At 38.0% G+C, this 16867-nt stretch overlaps 1 protein-coding gene across 1 annotated transcript in view; it reads right to left on the reverse strand.

Annotated features, from left to right (window-relative positions):
- Positions 1 to 906: 906 nt before the first annotated feature.
- The window catches only part of LAMA1 (laminin subunit alpha 1), a 190397-nt gene continuing 174436 nt past the window's right edge, over positions 907 to 16867 (reverse strand). Inside the window, exons 53-63 of the mRNA XM_075585330.1 lie at positions 16404 to 16574; positions 14036 to 14187; positions 12612 to 12800; positions 11554 to 11743; positions 11214 to 11329; positions 10576 to 10765; positions 9919 to 10077; positions 9645 to 9798; positions 8708 to 8841; positions 4877 to 5099; positions 907 to 1445 (exon numbers count right to left, since the gene is read on the reverse strand). Of these exons, the coding sequence (XP_075441445.1) occupies positions 1285 to 1445; positions 4877 to 5099; positions 8708 to 8841; positions 9645 to 9798; positions 9919 to 10077; positions 10576 to 10765; positions 11214 to 11329; positions 11554 to 11743; positions 12612 to 12800; positions 14036 to 14187; positions 16404 to 16574 (1839 nt within the window). The 3' untranslated portion in view covers positions 907 to 1284. The remainder of the gene's footprint in view (positions 1446 to 4876; positions 5100 to 8707; positions 8842 to 9644; positions 9799 to 9918; positions 10078 to 10575; positions 10766 to 11213; positions 11330 to 11553; positions 11744 to 12611; positions 12801 to 14035; positions 14188 to 16403; positions 16575 to 16867) is intronic.

Raw genomic sequence — 16867 nt, forward strand, 5'->3', positions numbered from 1 at the left:
ACAGTTAATTCTATTTGTGTCATGTTAAAAACAGTAAGACAAACTGTAGCCTAATGCACATTGTTTTGAGTAAAGTGTAAACCTGCTACTTTAGATTAAAATATGTAAAGTACAAGGTCATATTAAACCATGAAAAGCTTTAAAGTTTAAAGTGAGACATGTCTACATTGTACAATATCTTGTATTGAAACACTTGTGAAGTTCTTGGCATGCATGGGCAAAGATAAAGTACCGTATTCAATGCGTCATCTGCCTTATGCGATAAATGAATTCTACCTGACAGATTTTTATTTTTACTCTTTCATACAAATGTAGGCCTGTTTTTGGTGTAGTGTGAACCAGTTTAAATCAATGGCATTTATTGGCCATTTGCGACACCGCGACCACTACTGAGAATCAGAATCAAACTGAACCGTACTTCTTCAGCCCTTTATAAATTCTCCTCATATCCCTAATACAAGTCCCACAATCTAGGGACCATTAAACACTTTAATTCATCTTATTCAAAAGAAAAAAAAAGTTGTAATTCAATATCAATTATAATAAATAAAACTTGAATTTTTTTAACGGCCCTCTTCTTGGCTGGTGGAAGTCCTGGAGTGGGCGTGTCGTTGCGTGGGCATAGGGAAAGATATGCGATGCGCCATCTGCCGGAAGCATACTCAATTTCAATTACATAAATAAACCCCACAAATAATTGTGATGGCTGACCGTAGCCGAGCCGCTGTGAACAAAGTTTTGCGCGATAATCTTGCACGTTGTTACGGTACCGAAAACAGTAAGTCTGTCTACATCTGTAATTTACTTTGGTCCAAACTGTAACTGCATTTTAAAGTCAATGGTAGAAAAAAGGAGAAAGCAGCGCACTGCCTGGCAGTCAGGTGGTGTAAAAAAAAACGGCATTGCATAAAAGAAAATCACACACATTTTATTGTAGGTGTTTGAAAAATGATTCAGATTTGACATCTTGTAAAAAGACTCGCATTAAACAAAATAAATGAAAATACTGTCAAGCAATCAGCAGAATCCAGCAGTAAACAGATTAATAAACACATTATTAAAATACCCATTTAATGCTATTAACATCTTAGTGGAGGTATTTTGTTGTATACATTTCTTAGTTAAAACATAATCATAACATTGCTTGTCTATAACCTTGTTCCTGAGTTGTAAATGTGATTATAATGAAGAAATTCTGATATGTCTCCAAAAGATCCTTCATAGCAAACTCTCTTAACCCGTGGGAGGTTTGAATGGGCTACATGATGAGAATGTGTCTCCTGTTCACAGTTCTGTTCCAGGGCAGGAATGAGGGAAGACTCCACGCAGCTCGAAAGCTCTGCTAAAGTCAGAGGCCTCTGTCTGCAGGCCCTTAACCAGTTTCAAGTATCTCATACATCCATGGAATGAAGTCGGACTAGTCAAGCACTTTTGCTTTACATCAGCTATAGAAGATGGAAAAAAGAAAACATATTGAATTTCTTTCTATACTGAATAAAGCTCTTGACATGAATATAACAACAGGTAATGTAGGCTTTTGAATGTCAATTAAGGTGTTTTTTTACCCTTGTTTTTATTTAACTACTTTTGAAGCAGGGGGTCTCCCAGAGTTGAAATGCATTGATTTCAGCTCCGGGGTCCCACTGCTTCCTGAGACACTTACATCTGACTGGACACAGAAAATTATGAAACAAAAATTGTGAGGCGCTTCCAATAAAGGTGTGATAAATATATAAATATATAGTGATAAATTAAATAAATATATAAATATAAACAGTGTTCAAAAATAGTGATAATACTAGTAAAGTTCGCTGCTCAAACCTCTTAGGAGAAGATCCAGTTCCTCCTCTCTTGACTGTTTGGAAGAAGCTTGTGGGGAGCGCAGAATTTCACCATATAAAAGGGATGAAATAAATAATAGTGTAATATGTCCAAACACCTATAACAATGTATATGGGGATCGAGATTAAGAACTCACATTCTCCCAGTTAAAATACAGCATTGGAAGACAATCTGAAGACTCTGTAGTTTGCAGGGGGGTCCTGCTTAGGATACTCTCCCTGGTGTCAGTGGAACCAACCCTCGATGGAAACAGAGACAACTCTAGTGCAACATTGTATGTTCACTACTGATGTATTCAATAAAAACAGTGGTAATCCACACTTACATTAGCACCATGTGCATAGACACATAACAATCAAAGCGCAGCAGCAGTATACACCATCTACCCCACTCCCGGGATCGCGTCACTTCCGGTCCGGCCCGTCGCGTCACTTCCGGTTTCGCGATCGATCTTGAAATGGGTCCACACGGGTTCTGGGGCATGGGGGGCACACTCTGAGTAGCTGCTAGTTCACTCTACGCATTTCGCTGGCGTGCCAGCTTCGTCAGGAGTCCGATCTGTGGCATAATGCTTCTGTGTACCTGGTGTTTGTGCAGCCGGGAGCAGGGCACGCCAGCAAAACGCGTAGAGTGAACTAGCAGCTACTCAGAGTGTGCCCCCATGCTCCAGAGCCCGTGTGGACCCATTTCAAGATCGATCGCGAAACCGGAAGTGACGCGACGGGCCGGACCGGAAGTGACGCGATCCCGGGAGTGGGGTAGATGGTGTATACTGCTGCTGCGCTTTGATTGTTATGTGTCTATGCACATGGTGCTAATGTAAGTGTGGATTACCACTGTTTTTATTGAATACATCAGTAGTGAACATACAATGTTGCACTAGAGTTGTTTCTGTTTCCATCGAGGGTTGGTTCCACTGACACCAGGGAGAGTATCCTACTGCACCGACACACTTTATTCGAGCAAATACCCGGTATGTACCTGGCAGATACCTGGAATGCGCCGCTCCTCACCTCTGACAAGCCCCGTTGCATTTGCCTTCCCAGCCTGGGTTCATGCCTGGCTGATGGGCGGCTGATCTGTTAAATGAGGATGATTAGGATTTAATAGGCTGCAATGCTTAGCGTGTCTACCAGATGGCATAAATTCATGAATTGTAATGCAGTGTATATATATATACTGTGCAGTATTGCAGCCAGCGGGAATAAAATGCTTCAATCCCTGCCTGAAAAATAACTCAATGTACTCGGGCAGAAAACAGTCACAAACCTCAATACACCCGGGTATACCCGAATTCGTGGGACTAGCCAAGCTCGAATAAAGTGTGTCGCCAGTGTAAGCAAGACCCCCCTGCAAACTACAGAGTCTTCAGATTGTCTTCCAATGCTGTATTTTAACTGGGAGAATGTGAGTTCTTAATTTCGATCCCCATATACATTGTTATAGGTGTTTGGACATATTACACTATTATTTATTTCATCCCTTTAGCTGGACACAGAAAATGTCTGTTTAAAGGGCCGTGTGCTGTGGGCCAATAGGAAGCTACAATGTCATCCGTTGCGGCTTCCTATTGCCCCACGTGAAAATTGCATCTTTGAAATTATCCCGACACATCACTAGCATCAATGTATGAATTTACCTTGCCTTGCTTACAGTATATTACTGTGTGATTTGGGGAACTGGTTAGATAGAACAATGGTGAGGAAAGAATAAATCGCTGAACATATAGATAGTGTGATACATACGGTTCAGTGTTTAGGTCATTTTATCATTCTCCCTTTTATTTGCATCAAAAAATAGTCAACATACAGATGTAGGAAGATCTACTGCCTTTGTTGGGGCAGACCGACAGCCTGAAATCTGCTGCAGTCTGCGGCACCGTAGGCAGTACATTTTGCAGCCCGGGATGATTAAAGAAGTGTTAATTGTCCTGGGCCATACATTCTGCAATAGCTGCACAGGAGTCCCAGAGAGAGAAGCTGTGTCTCTCTATCTCCTCGAGCAGCTCTTACAGCGATCCAATGTTTTATTATTTTTAGTTTTCTATACTGTATTGAAGCAGGGGGGCTCCGGAGGTGAACCACATTAATTTCAGTTCCAGGGACCCCCTGCTTCCGAAGTTATACAGCTCCTGGGCAGCTTGCTGCTTTCTTGGCCGCGATCAACCCCAGCCCTGCTGCACTCTGGTGTCCCAACTTGCACACCCATGAAGACAGTAAGTCTTGACACATCCGTATAGATATGGTGTTGTCTAGAGATGAGCGAATCCGGACAAATCCGTTTTCCCTGATTTTCTTATATTCCCCCCTCTCCTCAAAATCCGTTTCGCATTGTTAAATCTGCAAATGGATTTGGTTCGGTTTTAATTTGTGCGGATTCATAAAAATCCACCATGGGATACAATTTGTTGATGGATTTGTAGAATCTAATCCGCGGATCCGTCAATGGATTGCAGAATCCATCGACGTGCATTCCACAAATCCGTCGACGTGTTGCGGAATCCGCAGAGTGTACTGGCAATAATAATAAAAATCCACAAAACACGAATCACCCTTTTTGAGATTGATCTGCAGAAATCTGCGGACACAAAAAAACGGCCAATTCGCTGTGGATACAAATCCGCCCCAACAAATTACCCATCTCTAGTGGTGTCTCCATGAAATGTAAGAAACATTTAAGAGAACCTATATATTTATAACTGTATAACTAAAAAGACAATCACAATAAATCAGCTGGAGATAATGTAATTAATATTCAACAACATTATAAATGTAAAGGTACACTACACAATACTTTCACAGCCTAATACTACAATGAATATCATTTTAGACACATATGTTTATAACAATGTCCTTGTCTTATTTTGTTGAAATAAGTCTTTCTTTGGGAACCTTGAATTCTGTCATTTCAGTATGTATTACCAGTGCAGTTTTATTATTATTTTTTGTAAGAAATTATCTAAAGTTGAGTATATATAAATATTTTGAAATGTAAAAAGCCTCTTACATTAAAATTTACAGTAAATAACCATTACCTGGATAGCCTCCAACATAAACGGGATTATTAGTGTCCGCAGAGGTAGATTGGACATGAGGACTCTCTGCCTGCACTGTGTTTCCATCAACAGTAAGAACAATTCGATGTTTTATCTTATTGGCCTGGAGCTTGTGCCACTTCCCATCGCACAAGGAGTTGGTGTCTTGTGGTTGGTAGGCAGCGGTTATTCTTCCAGCACCATTGTTTACATGGAACAAAACCTGTCAGAACATGAAAAGCAATCATGTCTTTACAATTTACTACTTTATTTGCAGCTGGATACAGAAATAACAGTATATCTCGTAAACATTACGGACATCACAATAATCTCTTATTAATCTATTAATCTGTAAAATACTTTTGTTATGATCACAGTAAAGGGTATTTTAGAAGGTCTTAAAATGTCATCAATGTTTTCAATAACAACAAGAGATTAACAAAGCAAAAAAAAAAAATATATATATATATATGCCTCGTTTAAGATCTAACTTTGTATCATTTATTGTATTTGTAACAAAGTGGAAGTATTTAATCAGTGATTCATTGCTTTGCAAATTCAGATAAATTCATTTGCTGTCCATTTTGAACAGTATTGACACAAAAAAAGTTACTACAAAACTTGGGAGCATTGTGGATAAACAAAGCATCGATAGTAGTTTAAAAGCTAATGGAATAAGTGAACATAATAAAGTTTAATACTGCAAGTTAAATACAACATATAAAATATTAGATATGCCCAGCACTAATGGAAAAAATAAGAGTCCAATAATAAAAGTAAAAAAATCAATTTCCCTTTGATAATGAGTTGGGCTTTTTATACATAATCAAGCTCTAATGTTATCACAGAACTATTTCAAAGTTATACTTATCTACAGGGTAGATAGAAGTCCAGTGTATGTAATGTGCAAAAAGAGGGGGAAAATATAACATGGGCACCATATCTTTTCCAATTATGGTACATATGGAGTATTTTCATAGTACAAATTGTACATGTCAATGGTGCTACTGGCTGTTTTATCCTAACACTGTCATAAACATTACTAAGGAATACGGTGAAACATCTGTTACAAGGTGTGACACAATGCTTAATTACAATGCAATGTATGATATTATAATACCATTCTGTCCAAAAGTGAAGTTTCAATACATTTCAAAACATATCAGCAGGCCATTCAAGTTTCAGTTATATGACATGAGTCATAAGCATTTTGAGGATAGATTAAGCATCATTTATTTATGGTCCAGAAATGAAAAATCTTCCTCATGGGAGTCTCTTAATACGGAAAGATTTGAAGTCTAGCAGAACATTATTTAGAAATTCATTTTAATATATAAATGGCATAAATATTAGACATTGGCAAAGGGCTTAGCATTCTAGCTCTAGAATGTAGTGTTTTGGTTTAGAGTGAATTCAGTTGATATGGAAGTGCGAGTTCTGTCGCAAAACGCACAACTGGAGGAAAGACCTAATTGTGGATTACCTTGTTTTGGGGATAGTTTTTTTCATTGATTGGCCAAAAGAAGTATTTACAGTATATAATACCAGCATGCAAGTTCTTCATAGAGTATTTACAGTATATACAGTAATACTGGCGTGCAAGTTCTTCATAGATTCTTTATAGATTACATGTGAGATTTCAGGACCTAACTAGTCTCTAATTATGGGGCAGATTCCTCCACAAATGGTACGAGTTAGCACACCGGATCCGCCGTTAACGCCCATTGACATGAATGGAAGTTCATGCTGTATTGGCAGAGCTAACCAATAACAATCCTCGATGAATCTGCCCCTATAAGAGAATCGGTCTGTGAAAACGTATATATAAGTTGTGACAAATTGTCATGTTGGTATCACTGCCTTCAAGGAATCAACTTTAATTAATCACCTAAAGCTTTTCTTTTTTTAGCATGCCAACTACATAAGGGTTTTCGAAGCGCAGAGGTTTTTCTAGGGCCACAGCTGCTACTAGAGACCTCCTTAAAAGTAATTCTGTTTAATTAATGCCCAACGCCTGCAGAAGACTGCAGAAGACTGCTCACATGGCAACCCATGCTGTTTATTCTCACTTTCTCTAACGCATCAGGCAGCACAGAACTATTTTCCATGCAGACTACAAAGGGTCCTAGCAGAAAAACTGGTACTTTGAGGTCTACTACTGTAATTAAGTGAGAAGGGCTTAGCAGTCAAATACATTAAGGTTTTGGAGTATTGTTTTAGGAATCAAATTCACAGTTTAAAAAAAAGAAAAATCTTGACAATATTAAAAATAAACATGCAGGGGGAATTGCCCCTTTGAATGTAACTGTGTTCTTATTTGTTACAACCACAATGGTGTGTGTTATAGTACTGTATATCTAAGATTATGGGTTTATCAAAAGTGAATTTAGAGCCTCAGTCTCATTTAGGGGTTAATTGTATATTATCCAAATATTAGCTGTGTGTAATATATATTTATTAATTTTTATCACACCCAGTACTACACAGTCAGATCTTTCAGCAGTTTTCAATTCAGAAATGATGAGATATGCCATAATGTCCGGCACATTTTCTAGAACATTTCTGGATCGCTGCAAACTGACAAAAGAATGCTATGGAAATTCCAAAGAACAGTCATGTTAGATGAATTCCTCTGAAGTGTTTTTTCACATCAGTATTCCGGCAAACTAGAAAATGAATGGCGGATCTCACAATTACATTTGTGATTTCCATTAAAGCAGCAGTCCAAGCTGCGTTTGTTTAAACTTTTTTTCCCCTTTAATATGTGCATCAATACAATCCACACAATTATAAGTAATCAGCTAAGTTGCTGATCAATTCGTTGTCCTGTGATCGATCGACGAAGATTCGACTCGGGGGTTCACTAAATGGCTGTCAGTGCAGCAAAAGAGGACCAAAGATGCAAAGTTCTGTGGGGACGATTATGTGACCAGGCAGTCACTCTATACAATTGGAGCACAGCTAAAGAGAGGGCAGGGCTCAAAAAGGGGTGTGCCAGAGCCTGTTTCAGAAGAGGAAGGGGATTTGTAAATGGTTGCTATAGAAACAAATAAGGCTTGTTACATTATAATACATTAAAATGTTATTCAGAGTTTTTTAAATGCTACAAATATTTTTTTCATAGTACAGAACTGAATTATTATTTTTTTTAAAACACATGTAGGATATTGCTTGGCCTGCAGCTTTACAAAAAGAAGTCTAGGTCATTTTGAAACAAGAAATAAGATTGCACTGTAGAGCTCATGAATTCACACGGATTTAAAAGAGCAAATTAACATGAAGGAGAAAAGGAACTGTCTTGTCTTTGGCAGATATTCCAGATATGTATACCTCCCATGACTCAGTCAAGTCTGCCTTCCTACACACATTTCATCTTCTCTTTCCTTCACGTTTCCTCATACCTTCAAGAACTTCATAAAAAATGTTCACTACAAAGTCCATACTTTGCATATCATACAATATTTGTTTCCTATAATACAGCGCTGACAGTGTACGCAGTGCTGTGCATAACATTTCGCGGGAGCAGGTCCCCATCCCGTTAGAGCTTACAGTCTAATTTGGTGCCTGGTGCATGATGAGATAAAGTGGCTTGTCCATAATCACAAGGAGCTGCTGACATTAGGTAGGTGTCATTGTAGTGTCCTTGTTTTCAGTCACTGCCTTCAGTCACTGAGCCACTCCATCAGCTCGACATTCACCATTCTCCGACAAAAGCCCATATACACATTAAGGGGTCTATCATCTCTGAAGTCCTACAATTTGTACCTGTAGTTTTATTTTTTGACTGTGAAGCTTCGAATGGCTAACAAAGAACAAACAATAAAAACATACCTTGCCATTTACAATCTCCAGGCCAATTGCATCGACTTTCGCACTACTAATTCCAAGAAGGACACCGTTCACAGACGTAGTGCGGAATTCAAGAGTTATGTTAACATCTGACTGGACTTTGTAACCCTCTTTAACTAAAAAAAAAATGACAATATTTATTTTAATAAAGCAGTTGACGTTAAACTACAATATTTATTACTATTTGTAATTCATGTTTAAATTAAATATAACCTGCTCAATCTCGTCCTCTACTAACCTCTCCACTCTTGTATTATTCATACTCATAAATAGAGATGTGTAAAACTTTCACACACGTTTGCAAAAATTGAGCAAGAGCATGGACATTTGCAAAAATTTGCAACGCTGTAAAACTTGGAATTCTGATAAGAAAAAAGACTTCTTCCACTAATTTATTTGATTTTTTTTACTGCAGTTACCTTAAATAGGACGCAAATAAGAAATACACTATTAGCATATTAGTGTACAAGTTGGAACTTGATAGTTTGAATCGACAGCAAACATGTGAAGTTCGACTGAATGAGTCAAGTGATTGTGCGGACTTCAAACAGTAACAGTAGTTAAGGAAACTTTTGTGAATATCACATTTATTTTTAAATCATGAAATGTTTGCGCATCTCTTGTGAACTTCAGAGTAAATGATCGTAATTATACTCTAATCTAAGTAGTAAAAATAGTCACTGGCAGTATGTATATACTGTAGATAAGATGTCGAATTTATTTGGACGGATGATGTAAACAAAAAAACCCCTGAAAAACACACTAATAGCTGGTAAATATCAACCAAAAAACTAGCAAGCCCTACGAATGATATATGGTTTGCTCTGAGATATAAATAGCTAAGACAATGGAAAGAAAATGAGCCAGATGTAACCTAGAAAACTGATTTTCAGCATGTCTGCGTTTTTGTCATATTTACCTAAGGCAGCAAATCCACTTCCATCAAAGTAAGTTCCCTTTTGAGCGACTGCATAACATTTATTAACCGCATGTATGGAGACTGCACTCTCCTTATCTAGTTGTTTGTTGTTTATTACGACATTGCCGATGCATGCTGGAATACTGTGTGTGACCTAAACACAAGGGGGGGGGGGGACATACAGTAAATGACTACTAGCTCCACCTCTTAGTTTAGGGAATCAGAGCACGTGGTATCACAGAATACCCAAAGTCCAATAAAACCCCTTACTTACATTTCCAATGTTCTTCGCGGTGTAATCTAATGGCAGCCCACCAAGATACAGTTTCCCTTCCACGTCCAGCGTGTTACTATCTCCTGGAGTACTGACGGGAGCAGATTCTTCACCATCAATGGTGATGGTACCTTTTCTTTTAATGTATTCAGTTGTTATCTGTGGCAGAAAGAAACAGTCTTAAATACAAAGCTAGTAATATCAAGTTATATTTAGATGAAAACATGGTCAATGTGCTTTCATTTCTCAGCTGTTCAGACTTATAAACTAATATCTCATGCTGTATTTGTGCCAAGTAAAAGCTTGTAAGGCCATGTTGCTGAGTTTGCCCTCTGTTAAACAATGTATTACCTTCAGTAGTATATTGATATCCTAATTTTATGTAATAATATAATATACTATTAAATGAACTACCAACAAAGAGCATCTTTGTTTGCTTTTTATTTTCAATGCGGTCATGATTGTTAAGATAATAATTGGTTGAAACGCAATATTCCGATGATATGTACAAACTACCAACATCGCCACTTAGCTGAATAAAAACCACAAATGTAACATTTGAATGATTCTTCAGTATCTGAAAGGGACAGAGCTCATCAAACCCATCTAAATTACTTATTTTCTTCCTATCAGAAAATATAAACATCTCTTACTTACCGTGTGCCATTTCCCATCACTGATAACAGCGGGATGGGTGGTCACTGTCCGTCCTTTTCCCATATCAAACAAGAAATACAGTTTCCCATTATGAAACTGAAGGGCAGCATAGTCAATCTGGTTTTGGTGAGCCATGTAGTAAATGAGGCCGCTGGAGGCATATGTTCTCAGAGTCAGCTGGACAGACAGCCTAGGCAAGAATTCAACAATCAACATTCTACATTACTTTTTGGAATGACTAATAAATGCTTCCATTGTCAAGACAACAAATGTGTGATATGCCCATTTTCTTAAAGCATGAATATGGCCTTAACCCTGGTTGTCAGTGGAGAGATCGAACACAAATGGCTTAGTATTGACGGCTTCTGAAGCAGTAAATCAAGTTAGTGGAACTGGGAACTGGTGAGATTTCTCATAAGGATGCGATATAACAAATACATTTTTACAATGCTGCTAAGACATTTATATTATCAAGGTTGTAAGGCCATTCTCAGTTCTTTCAACATCACACAGTACATATTTGTTTAATTTGATACAGCTTATGATAATGACATTGTTATAGTAACCCTCCCAGAGCACTGTCTAAAATGAATAGTGCTCCATATAAATACAATATATAATGTTTATAATACACATACTTTCTTCTGACTGCAGACTGGTCAAAGGGCAACACAATATGGCTTCCTTTAGTGAGTCCAAACTGATGAGCTCCGGGTACATGATCTGGCAATATCTCCTGCGCACACTGTAATGCCTGCAATCAAAGAGTTTACGTTTAGTGTGTGTATATATAAAACAGAACCATACATAGGTAATAAAACTCAATTTACAGCATAAGATGATTATACACATACGTACACACACACACACACAAGTATATTCAAATTGCTTAAAAAAAGAAATACATATATATATAAAACATTTTATGACCCACAAAAATATTGCATAGAAATGACTGCACCATGATCTATGACTTACTTTGGTGACATATGTTTTCTGTGTAGGTGTGGTTACATGTATCCTCTTTTCTATGACAAACCTAGCAGGTGTTGGTGTCGGATGTATTTCACGCTCTTCTAGCTGCTCGGTGGATTTAGGCTTCTCTGACAGTAAGCAGCTCTCCATGTCAACACGCTCATACTTTAACACAGTGGTGAAATCCATCAGCCTTTTTTGAGAAGAAAGCGTTGTAAGCATATTTTATTATTACTTAGTTTACAAAAAAAGTGATCGGATTCATTAAAAATGAGTAATTCTACAAATGTTGGCATTCATATTGATTTTATAGTAAAAGAAAACAGTGCAAATGTAAATCCTATGGTGATGTATACCTGCAAATATATGTTATTCAGCAGTTGCTTTCTTTCTAGCACACTATCAAAAACATATACATATTCCTACTTCATAGCAAGACTAGCTGATTTACATGAATATCATCATTTTCAATGTACTAGTGTAGCTCTTTAATAAAGTCTGACATGTCTGAATACAAGGCCTTTTGACCCATATTTACTAAGTACAGCTCAATCCCGTTATAACTCGATCCGTTACAACGCGAATCCGCTTATAACACGATGCAAGCGTGGCTCCCAATTTCCGTATTTATGAATACTTTACAACACGATTATTGGTATCTTAAATACTTTATTGTACAATGCCTACAACTGTACATTATTTCTAACGCGATCCGCTTATAGCGCGATGTGATTCTTTGGACCCCAAGCACAGCGTTATAAGGGGGTTGAGCTGTACTATGCTATATGAAACCTTTTCACAGAAATGAGCTGTAAGGTGTCTTCTCGTGCTGGAAAGTGTTTTATGGATAAGCATGGCTTTGAGAAATTGAGCCTTTTGTGTCTTCATTTGCAGGTTTAGTTCCTTCTAGAACCAAAGTAACACCAAATCAATGACATGTTTAATGTTCTAAATATTAGTAATTGACAACTATCTGAAATTAATCTTGATAGAGTGAATACATAAGTACAACACTATCTTTTCTTACTATTGAAAATGATCCTATTGTATATTGCACTTACTCCATGTTTAAGATTAGGCTTCGAATACATCCATAAAATGATTGGCTTGTTTTGAGCATGGTTGCACCCAATTTAGAAGGGACTCCACCAACATAGAAACTCGAAGTATTCATAGTGGCTAATTCGACAGACATGCCGTTCAACCTCATTTCTGCAGGTTTTCCCTCGTCCACTTGCACGCTCACAATCCTAAAAACACAAATGACAAAATAATTATTTTACTTTGTGGACAGAGAACAACTCACTATTTGGGACTGCAATCAATTAGGTAATGATCTAGAGCAGTGATTTCCAACCTTTTTTGTTTGGAGGAACCCTTGAAGTATTTCGAAAAATCTCGGGGAACCCCTATCTGGCTGACACATATTAGGTTCGACAGGGGTCAGTCACAACATTTCACACCTCATGAGCCACTTCTATTTCCCACCCTCTACCCATGTATTTCTTTCCCATCCATCTCACTAACTCTCCCCCTCCCGCCTCGCATGTATTTATCCCTTCCCGTCTCACTCTTACTCCCTCTTTTCCTCACTCACTCCCTCCTGCTCCCCTCTCTTCTCTCAATCGCCCCTACCTTCCGTCAATTACCCCACTCTCTCTCAATCCACCCTACAAAATACATACCAAAAACCCCCACCCCGGGGTCTGTGGTCCATAGGAGAAACCCCTGAGGCTGCTTCAAGGAGCCCCAGGGTTCCACGGAACTCTGGTTGGGAATCACTGATCTAGAGAATACAGGGACATCACACACACTGGCCACGTATTAAAGGGGCAATCCTTCCTGGGACCACAGTGAACTAATTCCTGTGACATGTTTAAGAGGACTCACCTAGGTAATTAGTATCTTTTTACCCAAATCTGACACAGTATGAGCATTTTTTATGCAGACTTGGTAAGGGTTTGATTTCCTCTGGCTTCTTCCTTTTGTGTGATGTCCCTGTGTGTTCAGCAAGTGTTTGTACAGCCAGATTCCCCCTTCTCTACCTCCCATTAACTATACTGACTGTGATAAACACATGGTGGAGATAAGGGTAAATAAAACACTTGATTGACAAACATTTCCTCCTTCAGAGGCCCCTAAGAAATTCAATTGGATGACTTTATGGAATTGCCCCTTTGATATGCTTTGAAGCTATCTTCCATTTTCCAGATAAGATGTTCGTCCTATTCATTTGAAAGGAGTTGTTCTTTTCTCCAGCATGGAGAAGACATCTTCACAGCACACTGAATAGCGGCAACAAACACACACACAACAAAAACTTAATGAAGAGATAAACTCTTCAACAAATGTCCAACATGTCAAAAGGTGGTAAGCAAATAATAATGTAATGACCAAGTTGGAAGATACATCAATTCATTGCTCTGTATGTACTTTACAGGATATATTTGACATGCAATCATTTTGCAAGAGAAAATGCATCTACCTCTTATTCCGAATGAGAATAATAGAATGTTCATGTCCATCCCCATATGTCCCAGTAGGCGATTTGACAATGACCTTTCTTGTGCTAGCGCCATCCACAGGATTTATATGCACTTCGATATTGCCATCAACCAGCATTATAGCAAAGAATGGCTATTAAAAAAAGGCTTGTTTAGTCTTCTGCATGAAATATTAACATCAATATCACTAATCAATACAAACATTTCTTAGCAAAAAAAATGGAAGTCAACGTGTCACACCACCTACAAATCAAAATATGCTAAACAAATCTATCGAACCTGAACAGCATCACACATATCCTTTTAGAAGTTGAGCTTCAACTATAATAAAAGTCCCACTTGCTAAATCTTGTGCTTTTTTGTGCTCTAGTTTTGCTACAGTTTTGTACCCTATACACCACTACACATTATTCTTGTAATCTAATATTTAGGTGTAACTGCTAAAAGATTGAGTGTTTACTTATTTTCACAAGACACAAACAATTGAACATTTCATTTGATCAGAATCTATTTAAGAAATCCAGCAATATTGAGAAGCTGTTGAAAAAAGTTTAATATATATATATAAAAAAAAGAAACTGCATGTCTGCTAAGTGGGACTTTTCCTTTAGAGCGAAAAAAGAAAGCGACAGATACATATCTTATTTATGTTCTGATTCTATGTTCAAAACCATTTTGCCCCAAATGATTTTGTAAAACTCTGTTGCAAGATTGTAATTCTCTAAACTTGCATAACAGGTCAGAGATACCCTGAAATGAGAATATGCCTTAAACTCTGTGACCTTGCTATATAGAAAGATTGGTCTTTGGGCTTTGCCTCTGGCTATCTAAGTCTGAAAGACTCATTTCACAAAGAGCCTGAGGCTTTGTAAACCAGCGTCTCTCAAGATGCTGCATACACTGAAAAATCAGTTACTCATCGGGTGTTCTGAGACTGTACGCCCTGTAGATAGAGGAAGCCAAAATATTGCTCCTTTTGGGTAACTAATCTGTAGGAAAAGAAGCCAAAAACCATAATACAGACTTCATTCTTTGGGATGGAAGGGAAGGAATCAAAGAGAAATCAAGAACATTGCATACACTAAAGGTATTTCTAGAGTTAAACTGCAATAATTAACTCAAAATAAGAGGGTGGTGTTAATATACGCACAGCATAATCCTTTATTAACATTTTGTGCATTTGTTGGAGGTACTGGAAGTTCAATTGCTATTTTATGGTGGTAAAGGACAACACAAGGTTTATAATTTCTGTGTTAGAGAAAAGCAGCACTGCCCCTATGAATTAGCAAAGTGCAAATGTTTACTAAACAGTGCCAGTGCAAGGTTCAAGTTCAGTTGAATTTTTTGTTGTTTTTGTTTTTATTCAACTCTCAATGCCATTTTGAATGAGTTTTAAAGCATCATTTTATTTCTATAGCAGGTTTTAGCCCACCTCCCAAGCAGTGCAAGATCCTTGTAACACTTTCCTGTTTTTGATAAATTGTTGCAAATGTTCCCAGCATTTTGAGCTGTAAACTGTAACAATAGATAATGTTATCTTAGTAATACAAGGATACATTGTAGCTTCTGAGTAAGGCCGTGCTTATAGTGCCGGCGCCGCCCGAAAACAAATACATTGCCGCTGCGTGCGCTTATAATAAGCGCGACGGTGACAATGCGACAGAGCAACTTCGCCGTCGCGAAAACTGGTAGCCGGCAAAATTTGATTTTTCAAGGGCTGTTGCCTCATGTGACGGCCCTTGAACCAATCAAATGGCCGGAAACCTGTGATGACGACGCCCGGCGAAATATAACTTTCGCCTGTGGCGACGGGTGACGTCACCCACCGTGTCGCTGTCGCCATCGACGGCACTATAGGCGCAGCCTTACACTGACTGAAGCTGCCATTATGTTAGACAAATAATTAGGATTTTTACAGATTTATAACAGGAGCATCAAACGATTGCCAGTTTAGGTAACAATGTAGAATTACACATTGTCACATGCTTTATATATAAATATATATATATATATATATATTTTAAATGTTGGAAAGTAGTATTGCTGCTTTAAGTTCCACATTTCCGAGGCAGACAAAAGATTCAGACACTGCTGTTCTAAAGCCAAAGGACCATAATTCACTTTATGGCCCATTCAATCCATCAAGTGATGTTTGCTTCTCCCTGGAGCCATTGAGGGAGCATTTATGATTCTCTAACAAGTGCAAGGGGCAGAACCAGTGAAATTGGGACATGCAAAGAGGATGATAGCAAAGCTGCAAGAGCTATACGTACAGAGCATTTAAAACCAGTATTTGTTAGAGACTGTATAGCACTTTAATACTTAAAGAATAAAAAAGACATTACTCACAACGTGTGCTTGTCTGCGACTACGTTTTTCCATTCCCCTTCCAAGGCCAGCCAAGATAATCCCAGTGTCATTCATCGTGGAAAATGACACCATTAGCTCTGATTCCGGTGACAAGGATATCGGCAACATTTCCACATAGCCATCTCTAAAAACAGAAATACTACGAGCAGGCTGTTTCGGGGAAATAATGAAAGAGAAAAATAAATTCCGTATGATTTTAATACTGTTTGACAAACCATATTGATATCAAATTCCTTTCTTTCTCCCTCTCTCTCTCCCACACACAATGCTTTGAAATAAATGATCTGACTGTAACACAGATAGTATAGTATGGCCTTAGAACTTCATAGGGTTACTAAAGTCTCCTGACTACACAACAAGCGCAAAGGAACATGGAGCAGGTTTACACTAGATGCTTGTTTTCTTTTAATTATTCATTGTGTTATGTATATGGGTTTATAATA

The sequence above is a fragment of the Ascaphus truei genome, chromosome 2 (genome assembly GCF_040206685.1).
Source record: "Ascaphus truei isolate aAscTru1 chromosome 2, aAscTru1.hap1, whole genome shotgun sequence".
Lineage (NCBI taxonomy): Eukaryota > Metazoa > Chordata > Amphibia > Anura > Ascaphidae > Ascaphus > Ascaphus truei.